A 16,970-nucleotide genomic window follows, 5' to 3' on the forward strand; every position below is an offset into this window, starting at 1 on the left:
TTAAATAGTCTGGAATTAGAATGGACTCGATATTCTGTTTGAGTTACTCATACTCATAGCCAGTTATAATAAATATTCATGATAAGTAAATTCTAAGGGTCACTGACTACTGACAAGACACTGGCCATGGTAATAACACTACTGTGGTCTGATCTTGTCTTTTTCTACAGACAGACGAAGGGACGGTGTTTACACGAACCCATCACATCGTGAGGAAGACGACGCTCTATGACATGGACATCGATCCCACCCACAAATACGCCGCCATCGGCTGTCAGGACCGCAGTATAAGGTGAGCTCCTTGTGTACTCACACTGTTTGGTTTGTTTGTTTGGCTCCTTGTTTTTGCCATGGAGTTCAATGGAAAGTAAACAAATACACACACTCAACACACACACACACACATGTTAGTCTGATTGTATATTTGCATGTGTGGTGGCGGTCTGTGGTAGACAGTTGATTGTTTGAGCTCTTTTTGCGGATATTGTTGCATCGTTGGGTTTGTTTTGCTGTGTTGCGCTCAAATCTACCCTTTGTTGTGTCAGTGTAGGGGTATGCCTGCCTGTCCATGTGCTCACCCCCTGGAGTGGCTGTGTCATCCCTCACGCAGGGTGTTTGTCTGTCTGCCTGAGTGCCAGAATTAGGGAGGTGTGTTTGAGTAAATGTGCCTTGGCTTGCTGTCTGTGTGTGTGTGTGTGTTTGCAGAAGTAGCTTAGTGTTCAGGTGGTGTGGACGCAAGGGTGAGATTACCGCTCTGTTTGGATAATCCTAAGGCCCTCGACATGCTGTGGCCCATGTGTGTGTGTGTGTGTGTGTTGAGTGTGTGTATTTGTTTACTCTCCACTGAACTCCATGGCAAAAAACGTTTGACAGGAACCCCGTTCCTTAGGAAGCACACTCACGGCCTAAACACGTTCCTGTGGAACTCCTTTGTCCCCTACACCCTTCCTACTTCAAATCTGTGCGCTCAGACATCTCGCCGCTTTATAACGATGATGCAGCTCTTTGTGAAGGTTGTCTTGTCGCCAGCCGTCCTTCGCGTCTTTGTTTGCACATGTGCGCCAACAAAAGGACTCCGAGGGAGCCGAATCATCCCTTCAGGGTGCACTGAGTCAATGTGCCTTTAACTGAACAAGGCTGTTTTAATAGATGTTCAGTAAGGGCAGGGGCCATTTCTTCTGCTCTGAAAAGGGCCAGACAGACTCTGTTTTGTGCCTTATGTAAGCTCCTGGAGAGGCTGAATGGTCGATCGCTCCCACAGTCTCTGCCAGCTCCTTTCAGACACACACGGCGGTGCCCGCTCTCGCCCAGCGGTTGGGCATCGACCAGCAAAGCAAAAAAGCGCCCTGTGCTACAGTGACCCCTAGTGGACACTAGGAGAAGTGCTGTTGTTGCTTTTTCATGCAGTTTTGTTTGAGGGCTTTCTTCTTGCTTTTCTGTAAACACAAGCTCTTTGCATTTTTTTTCAACCGTGTGTTTAAACACAGTTGGGGCTTGTCTGTTCTGCATCAATTGCCACCATTTATTCATAATAAACCTTCCTCTTGTAAACTTTCTATTAACCACTTGTATAAATTAGCTTACCTACTATAAACTTTCTTCCCCTGTAGAATCTTCAACATCAGCAACGGCAAACAGAAGAAGCTGTATAAAGGCTCCCAAGGAGAAGATGGGACTCTTCTTAAGGTAGTTACTCGGCTTGTTTTTTTGAGTGACTTTACCATGAGACAGGCTGACTCACGTATGTGTACAGAGGGCTTCAGCTGGGTGCAAGTTGACTTCAGCATGAGTCACTCACCAGAAATGGTCAGTTTTCAAGTCCAGGCATGGGAAGAACTAAATTTAAACATCTGAGTACGTTGTGATGAATGTAGGCCACGGCGTCCGAATGTTGACTTAAGGTTGTGCAAACACAACGCCATACATTCTCTGTAAGCTTATGCGCAGTAATGTTTTGTATCTTCATGTTCGGCTGAATTATATTTGTTTTTTTTAGCCAGATTAATTCAAATGACCAGAAACCCAGAGTAAGAACTTATCTGACTGACCACTCTCTCTCTGTGCTGTGCCATAGGTCCAGACAGACCCATCAGGCTTATACGTGGCCACCAGCTGCTCCGACAAGAACATCAGCATCTTCGACTTCTACACCGGAGAGTGTGTGGCCACCATGTTTGGACACTCCGGTAATAAAGGAACAGCCACACATGTATATCAATAGAAATGATAGGGGAACAGACATATGTTTATCAATAGATATGATAGGGGAACAGACACATGTATATCAATAGATATGCCTTACCACTGAATTGAGCCATTCAAATATCATATGTAAAGTGTTGTTCTTCGCCTTGTAAATTTGCCGTCATTGTTGTTTCTTTTAGAAATTGTGACTGGGATGAAGTTCACCAATGACTGTAAACACCTCATTTCGGTCTCTGGAGACAGGTATGGCACTTCACTTTCAGTGTGTGAGTGTGAGTGAGAGTGTGAGTGTATTGTACTGCAGCAGAAACCCCCAAGTGTAGCTCGCTGCAGTACATTTGTTTTAGTGATATGGCTTATCATCAGAACTTTTGAAATGTCATTAGGTTTACATTGTCCTTAACATTAAAGGATATTTTTAGCCTAACCATGCAGGATATTGTAAAAATTGGCTTTAAATGTCATGATTCTGTAGTTTGACCTTTGCATTTCTGTGTGTGTGTGTGTGTGTGTGTGTGTGTGTGTGTGTTTATGTGTGTGTGAATGTGTGTGTTTGTTTGTCTAGTTGTATCTTTGTGTGGCGTCTGAGCCCTGAGTTGACCATCAATATGAGACAGCGCCTCTCTGAGCTCAAGAACAGCAATAAACCGGTTCAGAAGACCCCTCCACACAAACCCATCCCTCTCAGGTACTGAGCGTGCGTACACACACACACACTCACACACACACAAACACTGAAGAATTCAGAAGCAAATACATGTTGCAATGCTTTCTTTTGCTATGTTGCTCCAGCACGCGGAGGGAAGTCCATAGTGCTCCTGCCATCGCCACCATGTCCTCTGACAGTGACAAGGAGGTGGAGGAGGAGGAGGGTATCGAGGAGGAAGATGAGGAGGAGCTGGCCTACCCACTCACCTCCTCCGGTAGCAGCACTGGGGAGGACAACGGTAACCACGGCAACCTTACACATCAACACAAGTTATACTGTATAACGCATACACTATGAGCGTGGGCAGAGCATTATTAATGTCATCAGTCAAACTTAAAGAGCTTCAGTTGTGTTTTTTTGTGCATGAGTACACATGTGTGTGTGTGTGTGTGTGTTTCTTACCTGGAGCATTTGATAGAAGTTGTGAGGTGTGGTGTTACTATACCGTTGTACAAGTTCTCGTGCATCAGGCAAAGTTGATTAAGTCCAGGAATGTGTTTAAGGAGAAACTAATGTTGTTTACCTCTCACAGGCCCTGCGGGGACTAGGGGCCCTTTGTTTGGTATATCTAACTTTGGACACTCTCTTTGTTATTGTTTGTTGTGTACCAGGTTCCTCTGAGGAAAGGCACAACTCTCTCAATTCCTACGGCAAAAAGGTACGTGCAGGAACAAGATCATATCACACCAGTGTCTCTCTGTGTACCAAGATGTAGTCCTTTTCAGCTACACACTCTTATTTTCTGAATCTCACACTCCTAGTGTTTACCCTCAGTAATTGTATGACACGCTAGTTCTGTGCAACCAGAGGTTAGCGTATTTGGTTCATTCGCCTCCCTACTCTCAGTGTCTCACATTCTAAGAGTTTTCTTTCACTCTTTACCTTCCCTCACGCATCATTTATTGGGTCAACATATGTGTGTGTACACATGTATGTTTATTAAAATGGTGTGTGCGTCTCTGTGTGTGTGTGTGTGTGTGTGTGGCATTGCACGTGCGTTTGTGTGCTAATGCGCTGATGTCACCTGACAGGACGGCAGTCGGCGGAGCGAGACGAGTGGCGTGTCGTCCGACGGCTCTGGGTCGGGTTCCGGGCCGCGTCCCCGCCGGCGCTGGTCCAGGCGCATCGGCAACATGGAGCTGATGGTCAAGTCCATGCTGGACCTGCGGCAGCTGGAGTCCTTCGCCATGCCGCCCTCGCCCGTCAAGACCCCCATCCACGAGAGGCTCACAGACGAACAGCTGGGCAGCACCATCAGCCTGCAGACCATCCACGCCTGGGTGAGAGAGAGAGAGAGAGAGAGAGAGAGAGAGAGAGAGAGAGAGAGAGAGAGAGAGAGAGAGAGAGAGAGAGAGAGAGAGAGAGAGAGAGAGAGAGAGAGAGAGAGAGAGAGAGAGAGAGAGAGAGAGAGAGAGAGAGACTACATGCCTTACTTCTGCTCATCTTTCAATCAGTCAAATCAATCAATCAATCAAACAATGCTTTTACCAAGCATTTAAGGCTTTTGTATTACAGTAAAAAAAATGATGCATAGGCAACATGTCCTGAGAGTAAAATTATTTTAAGGAAAGCGTTTCTACTCTCCCTTTTTACTAAGGGATTTGGTTACTCACTTAAAAACTTTACTGAAGGCTTTTTACTGTTCTCCATCAGATAAGATAGAACTTGAGAGATCTTCAGAGACTCGTTTAGGCCACTACATACATTTTGAAAGCGTTGTGCTGACCTTGTGGTGCTCGTTGCTGTGTCCCAGGGGGAGGACGCGGAGGAGAGACCCCAGCGCATCCACCCTCGCCCCCAGTACATCCGGCTGGCCTCGGAGACGTCCGACATCGAGCCCGCCGTGCTCTACCCAGAGGGCTGTGATGACCGGGTCAGCCTGGCTGGCAGGTGAGCGAAAACGCCAACATCAACACATAGATCACCACTGTCCAGTACACCTGCCAATCCATCAGTCTGTGTGTAGTAATCACAGACTCTCTAGAAGAGTGTTTCTCAGTCTGTATCTCTCTACAGTTTATCAAGTGATAGGGGTGGGATTAAATGATTAAGTGTGCACTTCTTCCCACTCCCTTTCAAATGTGTGCAAAAAGAGATTAATTTAATTTTTGTTATTTTTCTGCCAATTGATGGCACATGTGTTTTTATCTGCCACATTTGAAATAAAATTCAATCAATCAATCAAAAAGTGATTCCTCTACTCCAATTGTGGTCAAAATAATCTGCATCTGTATCAGTATACTGTATGCATCTGTATATGTGTCTAGTGTGCCATTGTCTAAGCTCTCAGCATGACACAGCATGTGTGTTTTGCGTTTGCATTGGTCAGTGAGTATCAGGTGAAGGAGACGGCCGGGGTGCTGGCGAGGAGTGTGAGGGGAGGCCACTGCCATGACAAGCACAGCCCTGACAGCGCCTGCTCAGTGGACTACTCCAGCAGCAGACTGTCCAGCCCAGAGCACCCTGGTGAAGGTGAGGAACACACACACACACACACACACGTGCAGACACACACACATACAGGCATACACGCACACATACAGGCATGCACAGACACACACACACACACACACACACACGCACACACACACAGGCATGCACACATACAGGCATGCACAGACACACACACACACACACACACACACACACACACACGCACACACACACCGGCATGCACACACACACACACACACACACTGCCTGCACACTGAAACAATTGCATGATTGCCCATTATTCAGCCCCAGCAATGATCAAGGTCATATTGGCGCACACACATGCACACGCACACACTGCTTACTTGCAAATCAAATGCTATTCAGAAAATGCCCTTCTCACACGTATATCTGTAATAACCAAGTGACCTTTAAAATGAGATAGAGTAAACCAATAAATCATACGTGTGTGTGTGTGTGTGTGTGTGTGCGCATTAGACACCGACCCCACAGAGCCTCTGAGCGTGGATGGGAACTCGTCTGAACTGGACATGGAGGAGCTGGAGGAAGAGGAGGAGGTGTTTCAGAAGAGCGAGCCCAAGGCCTCCGTACCCCAGACGCCTGACCAAGAGGCCTTCCTCAAGATGCACTTCGGAAACCTGTCGGAACAAAACACACCAAGTGAGTTTGAACTATGTGTGTTTCTCTATGTTTTATATTTAGTCATATATTTATACTGGTGTAAATCATACCATTTTCCTAACTGTATGATACTGTCTACACTGCACTATATGTTATGCATATTATGTCGAGGGCTGAGAACCAAAGGGGCGTAAGTGACATTTCACCAACTTTACAGGAGAGCCAAAACAAATCTAACAGCTTCTGTATGTTCACAGTTAAAAGAGCTTTGGTTTTTGCTCAATAACTTTATATTTATAAATATTTTACTTCTATAATTTTGTCAGCTAAGAGAGCTCATCAAGAGCTTTTTTGACCAAAATGTCACTTACGCCCCTTTAGTTCTCAGCCCTCGATATGTCAACTGCACTACCTGTTTAAACTGTGTAAATCAACATTTGCAACATCTGCTTTTTTGCACTTTTTGATGCAAACTGCATTTTGTTGTCTCTGTACTTGTACTCTGCACAATGACAATAATGTTGAATCTAATCTATTGAATCTGATCTCAGTCAGAGTATTCATGGAATATCCAACCATTCCAAATGGAAATATCCTCATTGTCACAGCTCTGACTGGAAGTCTGTGGTGATCTGATTAAAAGCAGTTTGAGTAATTGTAGTCAAAAGGATAGCATGCCATGCACTGTTAGTGAGTGAGTGAAACCACTGTATCTGTGTGAGTGACCCAGTTAAAATGTAGCGTCTGCTCTGTACTTTTCCACAGCGAGTCCTACCAGAACCCCACCCTGCATCACAGACAGCGTGAGCATGTCGGCCAAGTTCCTGTCCCAGACCTCCACCAGCAGGTACAGCATGGTCAAGGGGTGTGAAGAATTCAGAATGTGAAACCGAAAACCAATTAAATTTATTTCATTAAATCAGCATTGTTAGAAGCAAAACCAAACCAAGTTCGTCATACAAGTATCAGGGTGGTTGGAATGTTGGAAACGTTACCCCAGTTACGTGTGATTGCTTTCCCAAAAACTTTGACTGAGATTTGGTGCTCGCAGACTCTTGCATCTTTATTTCATCAGTTCGTATTTCCCGTTGCGTTCTCATTTTCTTCTCTGTGTCGTCGTCTTCTCCGCAGAAGCCCGTTCCCTTTCCCCTCCAAGTCCACTGCGGACGCTAAGGGAGCCAGCGGGGTGGTTCGGCCCTTGGTCTCAGAGGTGCGCCCTCTCATGGAGGAGCGGAGCGCTTCCCCGGCGCGACCGGAAGTGGAGCGCGCTCCGCAGAAGATCACGCCCACTCGCTGCACGCCACAGAAGAAGAGGGTGTCCGTGGACAACAGAAGGGTGATCGGCCCTGTGGCCAAGGCAGTAGCGGCCCATAGCAATACTGGTGGGATGAGGAAATCTCAGTCGGCAACTCAGCTGAACATCCTCGTTGAGGGTGAGATTGGAGTTTACTGAAAAATATGATGAAATATGATAATCCAGTGTGCGATATCATGGAATAGGGTCTGGAAGACTTCAATGAGACGTTCCTGAATCACATTGGTGTCATGACCAGGAAGGAGATGATGATAATTTGATACATTAGCCAGCATGATGTAAACAAGATAGACAGTTTATAAGATTCTTGTTAAATGTAATAAAAACACAGCATACTTATTACTCCATCTGCATACATCTGAAAGTAGCGCCTCAAATTCTCCAAATTCACACATAGTGTACATTGTTGGATGACGAAATGTCATGGGTCACGGAATGAAAGGTGCTTGGACTCGTCATCACCGCTTGCGAATATCAATACTTATTTTCTCCTTTGTCTGATCTCTCTCTCCCTCTCTCTTTCTCTTTCTTTGTGCTTTCAGCCGAGGCATCTCTGTCTCCTTATCGACCCTCTAAAGAGGTGGCGCCTCAGCCTCACGTCGGCGACCGCGCCTACCTCACCACGCCTCGCCGCACCCTCCCCTCCGTGCCCGCCGTCTCCAGCCCCACCTCCCCGACGGCCCGCGACGGCCCCCCCACCACGCCCACGTGCCCCAAGCCCAAGTCCCGCTCCTACATGAGCCCCACCACCAGCTCCATGGCCAAGATGTCGCGCTCCATGTCCATGGGCGAGTGCCTCAACGTGGAGGGAGAGGACGCCGGCTCGCCCGCGGGGGAGAACCGTCGCGGCTCCGGCTCGGAGTCCACCAAAAGCAGCGGGGCGTCCTCGACTAGAACCACCACGCCCATGATTCTGTCCCCCACCGGGTCGGTGTCGTCGCCTTCGGGCGTCGTGACGCCCCACGCTGCCGTCATCCCTACCCTTAATGCCTCTGCTTCTGGAGGCTCCGCCAGCAAAGCTCTCCCAGGCAAGCTCCCAGGCAGCGCTCTTCGACCCCAGCTGAGTCTGGACATGTCCAAGCCCCTGCCGGACAAGCCCTCGGTCGCCTCCTTCTCCCCCAACGGCAAGTCCTCCAAGCCGATCCGGGAGGAGCCCGCCCCCTTCCGCTCTCCGGCTACCATCAACCCCCTCCAGGGAAGCGCCCAGAACCAACCCCCGGCGCTCTCCAGCAACATCCAGCTGGTGGCGGCTCTCTGCAGCAACGTCGCTCCAGAAGTCCCCCGGGAGAACCTCCAGCCCGCCCTCTGCGCCGAGCAGAACCAGGCCTCCGAGAAACCCGCCGAGAGCAGGCAGACGAGCGCCCAGGGGGCGGAGAGGACTTCGGCCGTGCCAGAGATGAACCCGACCGTGGCGGGCCACTTTGGCGCGCCCGTCCTCGCATCTCCATGTCCGTCTACGTGCCAGTCCGCGCAGGAAGCAGGTTTGCTCCGCCGCCAGGCGTCCTTCATCATGCCGACTCTGCCGCTCCGCGTTGGCCTGCCCATGCACTTCTTTCCCGCTGGGCTCTGGCACCTGTCTCCTTCCTCCTCCTGCTCCTCTTCCTCCATCTGCTCGTCATCACCATCATCCTGTCCGACTCTTTGCCATTACCACCTCAGGGGTGAGGCATGCTTCCCTCTCACACCATCTCAATCTGTTTCTCCTCTAACATGGCCACTGTACTACTGCTTGTACAGCCATCTTCGTTTCCTACTTTTCTGTCCTGTTCTCTGATATCTTTTCTTCTGTGTCTTCTGTGTGTGGTCACCTACATTTGTGTGTCTATAGTCATTCACTGTACACTAGTGGAGTTATTGTCTCTTCCCACACATTCACTTGCATGGTCAAATTTGTCCCATTGATTTGATTGATGTAACTTTACTCTCCCTCTGTCTTAGACCCCTCGGTTAACATTGACGCCTGCAGAGTGGCGGCTAGTGACCTTCAGAGCAGCATCAGAAGGGCATGCCAGCTTTACCGCATGGTAAGACCCCACTTTGTTCTCATGACCAATTTAAACCTAACATTGTCCTCCTCCAGATCAAGGTCGACTGCAGCTCATGCCAAACTATGGCAATTTACTTATCAGTGGGCATGAGTATAATGCACAAACAAGCTGCTTGAATTGATGCGTGTAGACGATAACAAGTTTCAGATTAATCTGAGTGTGTGTGTGTGTGTGTGTGTGTATTCCCTACCCCAGGTAAACAGCGGTCCCAGTTCAGAAGTGCCCCAGGAGCAGCTGGAGATGGCGCGTGTGTTAGCTGAGGCGTTGGACGGCGTGAGGGCCGAGCTGAACACCGTCCAGCCCTTCGGTCCGAACCCGCCCGTAAGTGCCGCCGCCGCTGGCCTGCTGTGCACTGTGGGCAGCCGGGCGTCGGCCGCGGGCGAGGACAAAACTATGGCCCTGCTGGAGCAGTACTCAGAACTCCTGCTACGGGCCGTGGAGCGCAGGATGGATAGCAAGTGCTGATTACACATAAGGAAAATATGAATAATAATAATAAAAACAAAACAATCCAACAAGCAAGCAAGCGTGATATTCGCAGACTAACAAAAAGACAGAAGGCTTTCGTTGCTCCCTTTTTTTTCTTTTTTTTTTTAATCAAAGCAGTCTTTGTTTTCTAAGACAATTAAAAAAAAAAAGACAATGGAGAAAAAGCCTGTGTTTTTTAAGGACTTGAGAGACTAATTGTTTTGTGTTTGAAACCGTGTCCAACTGAGGATGAAGGAGTGCTTTTTTTTTCTTCTCTCAAGTAGACACTTGATTGTACCCACTCCCTCTTTTCTACTCTTTGCTGTTCCAGAAAGGATTATGCTGATGTGTAACCAACCAACCACGCATCTCACAGACTGTCTCGACCAATCATAGGACAGGCACCATGGGTCTTTAGGAACACTGCCTGAGCACCATTGGTGTGGCTTGACTGCACTACAGAGACAGTTACAGTTACAGTTACAGTTACAGTCCCTACCTCCCAGATTAGTGTGCTACTTAGAACACTCTCTTAACCACCACTCCTGTCAGCCATTGCCAAATATTGTGACCCCCTTGACTTGACATTTTACTTATGTTTTTTTTTTTTTTTTTTTAAGTTTGTTTGCTGTTTTTGTAGATAGAACGCTAGTTAAATAGTGACCTATCTGCATCTTAGGTGACTTGAACTCTGGACTTTTTCCCTCAGCAGGTTGTGTTTGTCAGTAGTGAAGGAACTAAACTAAAACCATTGCGATGGTAAAAGTGAACTGTTGAACTGTTTTTGAAAGATAGACAATGAACTGTTGAAAGTGTGAAAGGAGACATTGTAGGGCTTTCAAGGAGGTGACACTTTTACTTTTTGAGAGTAATTCTCACCGTGATAATGTGAATAATCATGTGAGTGTGTGTGTATGTATGTTTGTGTTTATATTCATATTGTCCATTGGCAAGGTTGTACTCTGAGAGGTCCAGACTTGCAGGCAATGTCACAGCACTTTCTGCAATCAAATCTTCCAGAGGGGACTCGGTTCATGCGTCCCCCCTCATGCGTCTTAAAAAAAAAAGCCAGATTTTATGTTTTTACTCGTATGAAACAGTGATTTTTTACAGTGTGTTTTTGAGAGACTATTAGGTAGATGTGGAACATATTACCATATTTATTCTGATGTAGTAGGTCACAAGGAGGGCGAGATACAAACTCCTCAGCGTGGTAGAGAGCGCATTTTTGATACTGGATACAGGAAGTGCCCGCAGATCAGAGACAGGGTCAAAGGTGACTTCAGTGTCTTCAGGAACAGGGCGACATCACAGACAAAAAAAAAAAAGCTCCCTCTAAATTCCAAATAGTGCATTTTTTTTATCTCAAGGAAATGGGTGCCTTATTTTCAAACCAGCATTACATAAAAAGAAGAAAACAGTGTGCTTTTGCATCGCAAACCAGGATTGCTTTTGTCTGGTTTCCATTAAAAGATGTAATTTGTCTGATGTGATTTGTCGCGAGGAGAGAAGCTCTGGTCTTGTGACACTCAAGGAATCCCCCCACACCCTGAAGCAGAGTAGAGCCCTGTCACGACCGCTCTGTCCAGAGCCATACTTTTCCACAAGTCGTGCAAAACACACAGACACAAGTCTGTGATTCACAGCCACTTGACGGTGCAGTTACCATAGACTGCTTTTGAACACTTTGAGTCACTCCGTAACCGTTGCCAGTACAATCAAATTAGACACTGGCGAGGCGTCACATGATCCGGGTTCTGAGGGGACCTTTTTTATGCGGTGTGGACACAGACTCTCTCTCTGCAGTGCTCTGGCCTGGGGCATTCCCTCACTTCTCTTTGTTTTTTTAAAGCAGTGTAAAGCACTTTCATTCCTTTGAACTAATGGTCTTTTTTGAATAATGATGTGTGTGTGTGCGTGCATTAAGAATACTTCTAAGCTATCAGATTTGTCTTTTATGATGTAATGTCCTTTTTTGGGTGTACTTTCCTCCCCCTGTTGCTGAACTATTAGAGCTTGTGCTGTCACCTTGGAGGACCGTTTCCTCTGACTGAGTTTTAACACAACACTGCCTCCCTCTGGTGTAAGTCAACCTAGTCGCCCAATAACACAAAACACCAGACTCTGTTTCTGTACAGTGACCAAGATGCCAGGTATTTCATTAAATCCGGTGCTGGAATTGGGATTGTTCCAATTCTTGAATGAAATCATGTCTTCAGTGACCAATTCATATTTGAAAGTCCCATCCTATCCAGAGCAGTGCCTAGTCTCTCTGGATGAAAGATCTTTAATTAGTGAAATACTTTGGCATCTTGGTCATCTCTCACAAAACTTCTCTGTATAGGTGTAGAATACCGTGCGCTTGGTCATATTTATTAAGTACACTGTGACTGTGGTGTAATTAAACGGATTTGAATTAGCAAATTAATCTCATTAAGGCCTCTCCCCGATATCATGCTCACTCATCTCATGCAGAACTCACACTAGAGTAAGACGAAACATGCTAAGTGCATTTTTATACGACTTAATGATTGTGCATGGGCTGCAACATATTTAGAAGGCTGCACTTAAACATAATGTAGGACTTTAGAAGGTCAAGGTGATACTATGGTAAAGCAGGTAGAAATGTGACTTTTTTTTATATCAAACTCATAACCTTTAGCAATGACTGCAGGGTTCCTTGAATCACGGCCCTTGAGGGCCAGAACAAGATATTGTCCTAACTTACTATAGACTTATTGCTTGTACTTTATCTCCCAGATAAACTTTTGTCAAACTTCATCTGACAGGTAAATCTGTGGACCTGGCAGTAACTTTACTTTTACCAGTTATTTTTAGGTCGCCATACCTCAAATGATTGGTCACCCCTGTAGAACTTGTCACTACTATGTTCTCTTAACACTCAACCTGCAGTAGTGATACTGTCATTATACCTCTGATCACTTGAGTGTGACATTTGCTAATACTTGTCAGTTTTAAAATGAAGTAGCGATGGAAATAATAGGTCTGAAGACTGGTCCATGAGGTAGGTTTGAGGAACGCTGCATAGCTGGTATGTTGTTAGCACTAAGCATTTTTGAAAAAAATCACTTAGAAGGCTGGAAAATGATGAACAGAACTGTATGTGGCACTACGGCGATTTGAAAAAGGCCGGTGTCTTTCGGTCGCTAGCATGGGCACATATGCATGAAGACGGACGGGCGGTAGGGCTGGCTTGAGTCTCACTAATAGAATGCATGGTTGTAATAGTTGACTTGCGCTGCATATAAAGTCCATTCAAATCTCTTCTATTCTTTGCTATACTCCTGAAGCTGACTAATTCTTATCTCCACTGATCGATCTTTTTACTGTGTGTTTGTGTTTTTGTTTGTTTTTGTATGACTATGATGATTGTCTTAGTCTTAAAACTACCAGGTGGACCAGATGGTTTCCCTTACTTGAGGCTGTTTCTTTTTGGAAACTTTTGTGACTCCTTCTACGTTCTTGCACCGATGCTAAGTTCAGAGTGTTTTTACCCTCAGTGTTTATATATTCTCTATATCCTCAAGAAAAAAAAAAACATTCTTCCAAAATAGACGAAGAATGGAATAAAAACAATGGTATTTATTACACCCTATACTCAAGCGTGTGTATTGCACTTTATTTACTGTGATGGGTGGAGATGCAGTCGTGTTGAAGAGTGTGCTTTACTGCAGCTGAAAACAGGCCATTTTTCCTGCACCCCACCCACACCCCAGAGGTTGGCCTGGCAGTGAGACAGGGGCTGATGTAATGCAATGATCCAATGTTTTTTAGTGTAACAGATTTCCTCTGTTTGGCATAACACCCTTTCCTTTAAAAAACATTTGGACCACCAGTGACAAAGCCTTGTCACCTAGCTTGGGCAAGTACAGTTTCAGGCATCAAATGCCGAAGACAATGCCACTGATTGGCGGGCCAACGGTGGAAATGTCTGTGTTGTTGCACTGGATGGCCCAGTCAGAGTTTCCATGCCCTGCTTGCTGCTGCTCAAATGAGCTGAACTCTGATTAGATCTTGGATCTGTGTCCTGTGTGATGTCATAATGGGCCCACCGCCCCCGCCAGCGACTCCAGGAGTTGGAAGTAGTTGTACTTAATGTCATACTCCATGTCGTACCAGAAATTCACTGTGGAAACAAAACAAAACGTCAAAACCATCAGGAGGTTTCTAAGCAATCAAGACAGGCAGACAAGGAACAACACTGCACATTTAACCGCTTGGTCCAAGTCCTGACTGGCCTTGAAGCCAATAACATAACCATTAATTACATAACATAATCCTCTCAAACTCATAAACCTGAAACACTTCCACGGCTGTACTTCATAGGGATAAAGTTTCAGATGTCTTGTAGAAATACACTTTGGCATCAGCCAGGAGGAGACAAACTCAAACCTGGAACTCTCCACTGTACAATCTGTGCACTTCACACACCATCAGCACATTTCTATTCATTCAATTTAGCATGTATCTGACATGGAACTTTCACAGATATATTCTTGACGTTAGACTGAGGTTCAAATCATATTACAATCTTAGGGAATCGACTGTCTGACCCTCGTGTACCTGCAATACATCCGTGAGACTGGCGCACGTGGTGGAACCAGAGAGAGGGCAGGTAGAGCATCTCTCCAGCTCGCACTGTGCAGTGCAGTGGCTGGGCCAGTCTGTAGGACGGATACTTTTCCAGGTCTGGCTTCAGGGGGTCCACAGGGATCCAGGGTACCTGAGGTGGTATATACTGTTAGCTATGGAATAAGGCATGAAGCCAAAGGACCTGCTTTGATTCAGTCTGCAAAGAAATGAACATGTTGGGCCATTTATGTTACTACATCTTTATAATCAATCCAACTAAAAGTATTCATGGGTTTCATCAGGTCCCTTTCCACAGGTGTATTTATCAAGCACCATGCAGTCTGCATTGATAATCAAGGAGCTTGATTGTATACACCTGTGGAAAGGGATCTGATGAAACCCATGAATACACAAATTAAGTCCACAGAAGCATCACTATTACTTTTGTATACATAACAGAATTATAGTACAATAGTCATAAGCCCTGCCCTATCACTGTGTATGATGAAATGTGTTCCAGAAACAGTAGCTAGTATCCACATCGCATCAAGCTGAATTACCTTCTCAGAGTTTTCCTCATCTACCACTTCAAAGCTGTCATCCTCCTTCACGCTATACACTGCCGGCTGGTACAGCTCTGTGGAAAGAAGACCAAGAGGGGATGTCGTAACACAACGATACAGTCTGATCTCCTGCTCCATGTGTACAGGAATGTCAGAAGAACTGTGCTACTGTCTGAGGTAAGTGAGGATGAGGAAGGTTACCATAAGGGATGAAGGGTCGGTCAGACGGAGGCAGGAGAATGAAGTGCTTCTCTCCGGACACGACACAGTACAGGTTCTCATAGTGGTCTTTGTGCACTGCAACACAAGTCAATACGATTGCATGTCTAATACTGGGCATGTACGTACTTGTGCAACAACTAGACTTGTCATTTTGCCTAATGGACCTTACGCACGGACGCCTCTTTACCCGGTTCAATTGTTTCCGGTAGCTGGGTGCTTTTTGTGTGCAGTGTGCCGACTAAAGACTTCAGGATATGAGATGAAATATTACTCACTTGAAGTGACAGCACGGGTCTCTCCCAACCAGAAATTCACAGCATCAGGCGGCTTCCCTGAAACACAAACGCGACTGGTCAAGATGGCTCTGTTTTCTCTCATTGAAGAGTTGAAAATCAGACACAGGAGAAACTCTCCACTTCACATCATTCAGACACACAAGTAATAGATCTCAGGCAAAGTAGTTCATTTTGAGGGCTGAATTCTGATGCCAATATAATACATCATACACATCTACATAATAACTTGTCTGCCAGAGCCTACCTGCCTGCCTGAACATCTACTTAGTCTGGCAACGCACCTAGAGCTTCACTCATCCAGGGAATGTGAGGTTCCACATCCTCAGTCAGTTCTGGGAGCTCCTCTGTGAGGTTGGAGCACTGCTTCTGCACATAGAACACACCACTGCTCTTCACTTTCCCCTCAATCACATCCAACAATGACGAGAAGGTCATCTGCCTCTCCTCAGGCATGACAAAGCGATCCCCGTATACGGCATCCGCATATCCGTTTGGGGTCACCGCCACGCTTATCACCTTAGAGCCAACAGCTTCCCTGTTGAGGTCAAACAGGAGAAATAAGTCATGAACAGGACAGAGAGATGGTGTATAGCTGTTCTCAAGTAAATAAGTAGCATTGGTGCAAATGATTATCATAAGCAATCAAATATGTTTATGTTTAATATGTACTAACTATGAATGATTATGTGAAATCCAATAACACGACTGGGGCTTGAGTCACCTGAGGTAAGTTGGGTTCCACTTGGACAGTGCTGGCCAGTGATCGAATGCATTACGGATGATGCATGGCTTGTTGGGACCGATCCACTCGCGGTAGAACTGCAGAGCAGATGGTGGCTCCTCCAGATATGGCACCGTTTCATTCAGATAAAGTTCTGATTGAGTAAAGGAAATGAGTGTATGATACATTGAACACAACTGAATCCACTGTTCATCAAAAGTACTTATGAACCTCTACTGCAATACAACATAATGTTTAAATTTAGGATCTCTACATTTTATGAACCTCTGAAAGCTTGGTTGTTTTAATTCAGTGCGATATCAATTAAAGTAACATGGTAACATCATACGTTACATGGCTGGATGTTGACTCTCAGCCAACGTAAGAGAAACTGCGTGCTAATATTGAGAGTAGAATATGTCAGACTTCGAATGACAATACAAATTTAGCACACAAAAAAAAATATTCAGACTAGCCTAGTCACTAACCTCGAGCCTCTTTGGGAAAATCTCTAAGACAGTTCTTCACGTTGTCAATGCTCTCCTGCGTGTCCTCCATGATGGCATAGTGGTGAAATAAGTAATAGTATATGGCTTACCTATATGCGTAACTTATGTATATGAACATTTCGTTTAAAAATGAGGGCACATGTAGATACTTAGCTGTGCTGTCAGGTCTATAGGGTGGGTGACAGCCAGCATGCACACAAGCATTGCTGCTTAGATCTGTTTGTGTTCCGCTCAAAATTTCCGTTC

The 16,970-nt window shown here is 45.9% G+C and overlaps 2 protein-coding genes across 4 annotated transcripts in view; one reads left to right on the forward strand and one right to left on the reverse strand.

The window, feature by feature from the left end:
* Positions 1 to 13,428, forward strand: part of mapkbp1 (mitogen-activated protein kinase binding protein 1) — a 53,591-nt gene extending 40,163 nt beyond the window's left edge. For all 3 annotated transcript variants that reach the window (XM_062522899.1, XM_062522900.1, XM_062522901.1), the window contains 16 exons: positions 171 to 292; positions 1,611 to 1,686; positions 2,075 to 2,186; positions 2,385 to 2,448; positions 2,771 to 2,893; positions 2,998 to 3,152; positions 3,526 to 3,572; positions 3,946 to 4,194; positions 4,668 to 4,804; positions 5,244 to 5,386; positions 5,846 to 6,028; positions 6,755 to 6,836; positions 7,121 to 7,422; positions 7,847 to 8,785; positions 9,243 to 9,328; positions 9,548 to 13,428. In XM_062522899.1, the coding sequence (XP_062378883.1) occupies positions 171 to 292; positions 1,611 to 1,686; positions 2,075 to 2,186; positions 2,385 to 2,448; positions 2,771 to 2,893; positions 2,998 to 3,152; positions 3,526 to 3,572; positions 3,946 to 4,194; positions 4,668 to 4,804; positions 5,244 to 5,386; positions 5,846 to 6,028; positions 6,755 to 6,836; positions 7,121 to 7,422; positions 7,847 to 8,785; positions 9,243 to 9,328; positions 9,548 to 9,817 (3,090 nt within the window). In that variant the 3' untranslated portion in view covers positions 9,818 to 13,428. The remainder of the gene's footprint in view (positions 1 to 170; positions 293 to 1,610; positions 1,687 to 2,074; positions 2,187 to 2,384; positions 2,449 to 2,770; positions 2,894 to 2,997; positions 3,153 to 3,525; positions 3,573 to 3,945; positions 4,195 to 4,667; positions 4,805 to 5,243; positions 5,387 to 5,845; positions 6,029 to 6,754; positions 6,837 to 7,120; positions 7,423 to 7,846; positions 8,786 to 9,242; positions 9,329 to 9,547) is intronic.
* jmjd7 (jumonji domain containing 7) lies at positions 13,404 to 16,950 on the reverse strand. The gene is made up of 8 exons (XM_062522902.1): positions 16,704 to 16,950; positions 16,216 to 16,369; positions 15,776 to 16,029; positions 15,474 to 15,530; positions 15,178 to 15,273; positions 14,974 to 15,050; positions 14,405 to 14,564; positions 13,404 to 13,967 (listed from the first exon to the last, which is right to left on the reverse strand). The coding sequence occupies exons 1-8, from the start codon at positions 16,771 to 16,773 to the stop codon at positions 13,879 to 13,881; spliced, it is 957 nt and encodes a 318-aa protein (XP_062378886.1). The 5' UTR covers positions 16,774 to 16,950; the 3' UTR covers positions 13,404 to 13,878.
* Between the last annotated feature and the right edge of the window lie 20 nt (positions 16,951 to 16,970).

This window comes from Sardina pilchardus, chromosome 20, assembly GCF_963854185.1.
Source record: "Sardina pilchardus chromosome 20, fSarPil1.1, whole genome shotgun sequence".
In the NCBI taxonomy this organism is placed as follows: Eukaryota; Metazoa; Chordata; class Actinopteri; order Clupeiformes; family Clupeidae; genus Sardina; species Sardina pilchardus.

Excerpts from the sequence above, each read along its gene's own strand:
- jmjd7 (XM_062522902.1), bottom strand. The coding sequence starts at position 16,773 with ATGGAGGACACGCAGGAGAGCATTGACAACGTGAAGAACTGTCTTAGA. Across the intron at positions 16,370-16,703 it reads TTTTCCCAAAGAGGCTCGAG|AACTTTATCTGAATGAAACG; the intron begins GTTAGTGACTAG and ends TTACTCAATCAG. Across the intron at positions 15,051-15,177 it reads CCGACCCTTCATCCCTTATG|AGCTGTACCAGCCGGCAGTG; the intron begins GTAACCTTCCTC and ends TTCTTTCCACAG.